The sequence below is a fragment of the Capra hircus genome, chromosome 18 (assembly GCF_001704415.2).
Source record: "Capra hircus breed San Clemente chromosome 18, ASM170441v1, whole genome shotgun sequence".
In the NCBI taxonomy this organism is placed as follows: Eukaryota; Metazoa; Chordata; class Mammalia; order Artiodactyla; family Bovidae; genus Capra; species Capra hircus.
Window position 1 is genome coordinate 21,964,321 of NC_030825.1, and position 8,824 is coordinate 21,973,144.

At 52.9% G+C, this 8,824-nt stretch overlaps 1 protein-coding gene across 1 annotated transcript in view; it reads right to left on the reverse strand.

The window, feature by feature from the left end:
- Positions 1-8,322, reverse strand: part of GPT2 (glutamic--pyruvic transaminase 2) — a 32,785-nt gene extending 24,463 nt beyond the window's left edge. Inside the window, exons 1-3 of the mRNA XM_018061975.1 lie at positions 8,190-8,322; positions 7,693-7,956; positions 510-599 (exon numbers count right to left, since the gene is read on the reverse strand). Coding sequence (XP_017917464.1) covers positions 510-599; positions 7,693-7,935 — 333 coding nt within the window. The 5' untranslated portion in view covers positions 7,936-7,956; positions 8,190-8,322. The remainder of the gene's footprint in view (positions 1-509; positions 600-7,692; positions 7,957-8,189) is intronic.

The window sequence follows — 8,824 nt, forward strand, 5'->3', positions numbered from 1 at the left end:
TGAAGGCCTTCATGTTCATCATCTCATGAAGGCCCCCAGAAGTCCTCTGTGACAGTGCTCTGGTGACTTCCACTTGCCCAAAGCCACCCAACTGATCACCAACAGAGCCAACACTCAAACCTGGGTATTCTCACCTGGGAAACCATATCTAGACCCCCATGCACCACCTCCCAGCCTTCATCTACTCTCTGATGCCCTCACCAACCCAGGTCCGAACTCAGCATCCAGGACCATTCACCTGGGAGTCTTGTACACTACAGCGACCTCAGGATGGGCTTAGGGATTTTAGACAGCCCTGGAAGGAAGGGAAGGAGCCTGCTGGAGAGAACCAGAGGGGACGTCAGGCGCTGGAGGGGGTTGCTGCTTCAGTGGCATCTCCCTGTGGGATCCAGTGCCTGCTGGATCTTGAGGGGCTGGACAGGCGAGGAGGCAGAGGCAATTTAACAGGTTTGACTGTCAGGTTGGCTCCCCGCTCCCCCAGGGCCCTCGGTTCCTGAGGGCCAGCTCACCTGTCGCAGGAAGGTGATTGGCTGCTGGCCCATGGCCTGGGCGTCCCCGATGTTGGCACGGATGACCTCAGTGAACGGTTTTTTGATACCCTGAGTAGAGAGAATGCAATAGGTGGTTACTTAGGGATTCTCAGACCCTAGATTTCAGAAGCCGAGCAACGGTCAACAGGACATTAGTCAGCAGCCCTATGCTGAGCCTTGCCAGGTGTTAGGCACAGGGCCAAGCGCTTGATATGCTTGGTCCCATTTGACCTTCACAACCACCCCCATGAGGAAGGGCTTGTGTTAATCCCATTTTATAGATTGGGAAATTAAGGCTTCAAAAGGTTACCCAGTTTCTGAGAAGGCTAGAAAAATTTCCCTGGGCTGCCAGAGACCCCTGAGGCAGCTGTAGGTCCACGCTGACCCTGGGGCAAATGTGGTGGGAAGGAGGGAGGGCGTCAGCAGCAGAAAGCATCAGGGAGAGGGTCCCACAGCTGCCGGCTCCACCTCCACCCCTAAGTGATCGATGGGACACTGCAGCCAGCCTTGCTGCCAGAAGACACTGATCCGCAGGGACCTCTCGGGGGTCGTTCTCTTGCAACCCTGTCTTTGCAAAATGAAGAATGTGGACTGAGCTTCATACTGAAAAGAAAAAAAAGCATCAGGGATAAAGATGTCTTGTTGAAGAGCAAAAGTGAGGCCACTGCCTGAGCAATGTGTTTAGCACAGAGCAGAGACGGCAGAGAGAGAAGGAACTCGGAAACAATAGCAACATCGCTGGGAAGTGACTACAGGACACTTGGCTGCTGCAAAGGAGAAAATGTGGTTCGGATGGAGAACTGTGGGGGATCTGGAAATATGGGAACTCCACACAGGTCCCTGATAAATCCAGAATTAGCCACTATAAGAGTTAGAATCAACAGCAGGTTCAAGAACCCCCAGAGCAGCTGAAAGGATTATCTGAGACAAACGGTATGAAAGCACTTGGCAGAGTACAAATATCATCATGTTGCAAAGCTGGACCAGGAGCAAGATTGCAAGGGTCACCGTGGGGGAAGAAGGCGGTGGGGCAAGGGGTGGCCTGCGCGGAATGGCCACCTTCCCATCTCCAGCTGCCCTGTTCCCAAAGGCATTCTAAATACAAATCTCAAGGGTACAATTCCATGATTCTGATACTTGTCTTCTCCGTTTCCCACAACGTGTGAATAAAAGCAAAGTTAGAAAACTTTCCCCTTTTTAACTCAGTAATATACACCTTAAGTAAAGACCAGTGGGCTTAAGGAATGAAAGCAGCTGCCAAACAAGTTTTCTTGACTCTCATTTGCCATCCCTAAGCCCTCCCATATGGAATTCTCCAGCTGCTTTAGGAGCCAGGAGGCACAAGGGGCTGAGGAGGGCACCCCAGAAACAGCCCTGTGCTGTGCTCAGTCGCCTCCAACCCTTTGCAGCCCTCTGGACTGTAGCCCATCAAGCTCCTCTGTCCATGGGGATTCTCGAGGCAAGAATACTGAAGTGGGTTGCCATGCCTTCCTCCAGGGGATCATCCCAATCCAGGGACTGAACCCACATCTCCTGCATTGCAAGCAGATTCTTTACCATCTAAGCCACCAGGGAAGCCTGAAGGCAGCCCTGGACTTCCATAAACCAGGCCTAATGAGTCGAAAAGCTCTGTTTGGGTTGGAGGGGGTAGAATTCCCTTCTGCCCTTTTTACAAAGTTCTTCAGGGCTGGCCGATATGGAAAGACATCTCAGGGTGGGGGATGGGGGGGGCGGCAAGGAAGGGGGTAACACTGCCTACTGACCCGGACTGGGCCAGGGGTGAAGTCAGACACCCTGGAGACAGGCTGCAGAGCGTGTGGCCTCAGGGCTCATCCCACAGGCTGAGCAACCCAGGCCACTGTGTGCAAAGGGTAGGACTCCCCCACCCACACTGGCCTAAGCTCCTGGCATGGGACCCTCTGTTAGTCTGACTCCATCGCCATGGCCCCCTAGGCCTGGCCAGCTGAACTCAGGTGATTTCCACAGTGTGGGCACAGTCCCCTCTGGTGGGGAGCAAATCTGTCACAGTCGAGGGCAGGATACATACCACACAGCTGTGGGCCCCGGGCCAGCCCCATGGAGGGAGAAAATAATCAGATCCCTGGATGTTCCTTTCGTGTGTCCCCTCCACCCCGCACTGCTCAATCAACTCAGGGCAGGCCAACAAGCAGCCTAGGAGTGTGGAGCATCTCCTTTCTTGGGTCTGGGTACCCACAGGCTCCAGATACTTTGCTATGATGGAAGAGCTAGTGGGTGGGAACCTGCCTCCTCTGAATGGACTGGGGACCAGGCTGCCCAGCCAAGGGCCACCATACAAAGGAGACTCCTGTATCTATGCACTTGAGTTCTACGTGGGTTGGGAAATACCAAGGAGCCAGGGGCAGACTTCTGCCCACAGTGACTCATCCAAGTCTGGCAAGCACACCCAATAGAGACCTCACCTCAGCCCTGCCCCAGGAGCTGGCCAGGTCAGCACGTAGCTTTTTAGTTCCAATTCCTAGCATCCTAGAACCATGTGTCTAACTCACCTGCACACATCCTGCCCAGAGCTGCCTCACCAGGGGAAACTGAGATGAGATCCATCGCAGGGGGGCTCCCTTCCCACCATTCAGGTCAAGGAAGGCTCAGGGAGCAGGCCCCCAGGCCCTGGAGATGGCATATTTCAGAAGGAGTTATTGGGAAGAAGGATAAAGGAAGGACAATGATAACTCCTTTATCATTGTTACGACTGTCCTTCCCAGCTCACATGTGCAGCATGAGAACAATGGACAATTCCAACAGGCCCAGGCATTTTCCTCAAGGTAGGGGCGGCTCCTGTCATTTCATGCGGCATGTCAGTGGGGAGGCTTGGTAGGACAGTTACTGCCCAGAGAACCTCCCTTTCATTCACGAACACTTATGAATCATGCTCTGTGACAGAAGTGGGCAACACCAGAAAGGCCACCACCTTCAGAGTGTTGGCTGATGAAGAAGCAGGCTCAGAGAAGGGAGAGAGGGCACAGCTGGCCCCAGAGAGCTCCGGAAGGAAGTCTCAGAGACAAACCCGACTAGTCTCCAGGGTCCTTGAGAACAGCTGCGCTGCAGAGCAGAAGAAAGTGAGGCTCAGCACAGGGTCTGGCCCTAACCATCGTGATATGCAAACCTGAAAGAAACGAGCCAGCCCGACACGGGCCTGAGATTAAGAGGAGGTGGGGACTCCAGGGGCTGAATTTTCTAACCACAGAGGCAGGGAAGGCTGGATGGAAGGCTCCTGAACTGTGGGAGTCTGTAGGAGGGTCAACCGTAGAAGTGGAGATCTGCAGGGCAGAGTAGGGATGAAAGGTGAATGAGCTCCAAACAGGATAATTCAAGGCAGCAAGCCTAAGCGCCAGGCAGGAGAGCCAACCCCATAGAGTGCATTCCTAGACCCAGAGACTCAGAAGGAAGGCAAGGAAAGAGGGACCCTCAGCACCTCTCCCCCGGGCAACTCTCGTTAGCTTGAAAACAAGACCCTCCCAAGGGTTCTGATTGGGAAATTCCCTAGTGGTGCAGTGGTTGGGACTCCACGCATTCACTGCTGAGGGCATGAGTTCAGTCCCTGATTGGGAACTAAGATCCTGCAAACCACACAGCACAGGCTGAAAAAAAAAGAGGAAAACTAGCCTTTGCTTTCTCATTAAGTTTTTTCTTAGAAACACTGCTTATATTAATATAAGCTCACATAACCTTTTGACCTACAACAGGAAAGTCTCTGGTGCAGTTGTTTCTCCCCAGATAGCCAGAATCCTGATAGGGTTCTAGCTATTCAAACCATCATCACTAAACATCTCCAACTCATCTTCAGTGGAAATAAATTGGCCCTATTTTACAGAGGAATAATTCAGGCCAAGGTGTTCTGAATGATGCGAGGCCCACAGCACATAAAGGTAAAGCCCAGGATGCAGGTCCCTGGTGACTTGGGCAGGGGGATGGGTGGAGGGTTCATCCAAACAAAAGCCTATGTTACAAATGTCTTTTATTTTAAAATAGCGTCTAAGCGCTAAGAAAGCCTATGTTACAAATTTCTTTTATTTTAAAAAAGCATCTAAGCGCTAAAGAAAACGGCCTATGAGATTTCACTGCTTGCGCCTCACACATCCAGAGTTTCCACTCTTAGCTCTTAGCTAACTATCAGCAGGTGCTCCAGCATTCTCCATTTTCATCTGTTTCTCGGTGCAGCACTCAGTGATTTTAACATATTCAGTGTTTCCCCTCATGAATGTTTTGCCCTGACTCTGTACTTTTTACAAACAAAAGCCATTCCTGTCTCCACTTCTGTCAACCTCCTTTCCTCCTCCAATAAAACAAGGGAAAAAGAAGTAGGTTGAGGAGGAACTGACAGATTTTTTCAAAACTCCTACTAATGGCAGTTTATTTTTAAGTGCTGCTCCCAGGGAACACCAGGATCTGAAAAGCTGATAGGTACTCCCCCTTGGAGCTGCTGTCAGGGAGAAACAGGGCCTCCCTGAAAGCACACAGAACAGGCTGGAGGAGAATGGCCTCTTTCACACGCTCTTAGCCAAGTGCCCCTCCTCCCTCAGGCTCTCCTGAGCATTTTCCCCCACTCCTACCACAAAGTAAGACGGACGGGACTTGTCTGGCATGCCACCCCGCAGTCAAAAACCAGAGCCACGTGTCCAGCCAAACAGCCAGTACTGTTAACAGAGCACCTGGTGAAGTGATTCCATACGGCAGTATAAGGCCTTCAAATGGAGAAAGAGGCACAAAAGGCAGGGCCTGGGGAAACCCTGGGACCACCAGACCACTACTCTTCTTTTACAGAAAAGGGAAAACAAAGCCCAGAGAAGACAAGAGATTCACCCCCATGTCACTCACCTCCCTACATATCCCATCTCTAACCAAGTCAAACCCTTTAAAATAACATCAGTCCAGTTTTGATCATTAGAGTTCAAAACAGAAGTAAAAACCCAAAGCTGTGCAAAGCTAAGCCAAAAAAAAAAAAAAAAAAGACTGAGAAACCCTGAGAAAACATGGCTCTCTCAGAAGAGGACCTGCTTAAGCTAGCATAATGGAGAGGCTGCCCTTCAAGAGTGAAAGATTTAAGCGAGGCTTGGCTGGGGCTATTATCTCCAGCACCAAGAGTCAGGAACTGAGACTCGACGAAGTGAGGAGAGAACAAGAAGGGATGAATTTGAACGAAAGTACTGGAGAATGTAGATGGACAGAAAGAATGTCTCAAGTTATTCAGGGGTAGGACATGGTGGTGGAGCCATCTGTCCTAGAAATCACAGAGTGTTTCCAGCCCCAATGACCAAGAACTTTCTCTAGCTCAATGATGGAGTCATATCCTGTTGGAACATCTTCTTAGTTGCCCACTGCACACCAAACTTTGCACTATAAGTCCTAAGCCCAGCACACCAGACTCCAGTCCCTCATTTCCATCTCATTCATTTATCATATCCCTTGCCAGACAGTGCTTTCCAAACAGCACAAATCCCCTCCCCTATTTGCCCAGAAATTCCCAACCTTGTTTTTGCTCCCAGCCCTCCTTCCACCTAGAATGCTCTCACATTTTCTCTACGTGCTAAAAAAAAAAAAATAATAATAATAATAACCACCAATCCTTAAAGAATTGCAGGAAGAGAAGTTCAGGCCCAGAGAACAACATGGCAATCAGTTCCGTGAAAGCAAAGACAGTGTCTCCGTTCTATTCTAACCATCCCCATACTTCATGGAGTCCATGCTACTTAACAAAAGGTAGAGATAATCCCCAGAACCCCTACCAGCTCTGGAACCAGAGAAATCAGTTGTAAAGTGCTAAACCGGAAACAATTTAATCTCAGCTTTAACAGGGAGACTGTTGTCTCAAGGAGGGCCAGCTCCAGTCTGCCAGATATCAACAAGGAGCAGAAACCTTTTTTCTGCCTGTGGTCCACTTTTGGGACAGGGAGGCACAGAAACCAAGCCAGCTTTCCGAGGACCAAGCTTTAAATTTGGCCTTGCAAGGAGTCAGAGGGAGACACTGGACTTCACTTATTCAACTCACTGTTTTGAGTCAGCATAACTGGGTGTCCTGATGAAGTCTCAGCGAGCCGTGAGCTCATCAAACGCCCCAAAGTGCCCATGTTACAGTCATGGTCCCATCATGGCTTCTTCCCAAGCATTCAAGGACCATTAAGTGTCCAACTCACCCCCAGGACATTCAGTTCTGGTGCCTATGAGAGTGAGATCAAAGAAGCCTCCCCCCTTCTGGGTTAGGACTACCTTGAGCAAGCAGCTGGGTGACTACTTCATCTGCTCCTATAAATCTTAGGAATATATACATTTTTTACATTCCCCTTCTGGACCCTGCCTCCTGAATTCCACCAGCGTTAGAACTCTGGTAAACTACAGAGGTGTTTCTTTCACCCATCCGAGCCACCTCGTTGTAGGGGGACAGGAATCACTACCAGGTGTGTGGTCACCTTATATACAGCTGTGAACTCAAGATTCCAGTCTGCTGGCCGCCAGGAGGAACAAAGTTCCAGGGCCACCCTGCCAAGGCCCCAAAGGCCCAAGCCTCTGCTACCCACTGTGGGTGACTGTTTCCTCAGAGAACAAAATAAGGCTGTCAGTCAAGGTTCCAAAGGGGCTCTAGGGGAAGGAATTGTGCGGGACCACTTTTGTCAGGGAATCATTCCTGGAAGAATGACCCAGAAGGTCTCAGAGAGAGAAAAAGCTTCGGGAGAACACTCAGGTCTCTTCAGAGCCTTCATCGCACCTCTGGTGCCTAACGTGATCTCTGAAATTCTCCTTTATGTCTTTCCTGCCTGTCGTTGTCCTCACGCTCACGCCCCAGTGGATCTTGGTTCCACTCAAGTAAGACAGCCACATAGCAGGCAGTGCCTGGCACTAAGGGCCACTCAATTATAATTGATGAATTCAGTTCAACAAGTGAACCATATCTGAGGGCCTTACTTTGTGCCAGGTGCCGGGCACTAGTGAGGGAAGGGTTGGGGGGAGGGCATTCTCTCCTTTCAGTCAAGATTGGCAGAATGAAGGAGCTTGGCCACGCGGCTGGAGGAAGTACAGCGGTTGGACCCCAGGAGGCGACAGCTGCTACTGCTCCCCCCTCGCCCCCACCAGTGGCCCCTGGCCTCCCAGGGCCCTCCCGCCCCACGCGGGCCCGGGCGCCCGCGCTCACCCGCTGCAGCTCGAGCTCGATCTCGCCGGCCTTGAGCACGATCGGTCCCCGCACCGCGTACTCCACCGCCTTCACCTGCGGGTTCATGGACTCGAGCGTAAGGATGCGCTCGCGCCGGCTCCGCTCGGGCCGCACTTTGAGCACCGCCGAGGCCTCGGCGGCCGCGCTGCTCTGACTACGGCCCCAGGGGCCGAGGGTCCGGGGGCAGCAGCCCCGCCGGACCAGCGCCGCCGCCCGCTGCATCGCGCGGCCGCCGAGTGAAACCTTGGGACAAATAGGGAAAGAGAACAAACACGTCGCGCACAGCCCAAGGCAGGCACGCGGGCACCCACCCCCAAGCTCAGCTAAGGGCTCCTTCAGCGAGAGGTGCCAGCCTGGCTTCGGGGACGGGTGCCCATCCCCCGGCGACTCGGACCCTGCACCTCGCCGCTGCAGAGCGAAAGCGCTGCACAACCGGGTTTTGCAAAGGCTGAGCCCAGTGCATGCGTGCAACGTGCCTGTCGCCGCCTGGTCACCCCTTCGTCGAGTCCGGCTAGAAAGCTCGCCTAGGGCAGCTCCTCGGCTCAGGCGCCGGCAGCCGCATCCCAGCTCCCGCACGCAGCACCGGGCCCCCAGCGCTCACACACCCACAGCCAGCGAGTCCGCCCGGGCCTCCCCGCTGGCTCCTGGGCCTTGTAGTTCTCTTGTCGTTTTTCAGAACAGGTGTGGCGAACTGGTTGAACTACAAGTCCCATAGTGCCCCGCGCTGGCCTGATCTGGGGGCCGGGCTGGAGGCGGGAGAGGGGGTCTGGCTCTGTTGTGAGCTGGGCGGGCTCTTTGTCTGGCTAAAGGGTCTGGGATCCCGGAGGGGGTCTGGCGGGGGCTCTCCTCGCGGCTTTCAGCGAATTTAGAGCTCTTTGGTGCTTCTCCCTGGAGGCGCATCCCGCATTCCCCCACACAACCCTTTCCCCAACATCTGCAAAGACATAGGCGGAGAGATGGTGCAGTCCTCGCCCCAAGTTTCATCATCCAGGGTTCAGTGGCCGCTGTTTAGGAAGCAGAGGTGGGGTGGGGGTTAGGAGTTTGCGACTTGACTGCCACTTTTACCCGTCTCAACGTCGGTTTTCTTGTCAAAAGGGAGATCAACTCTCAG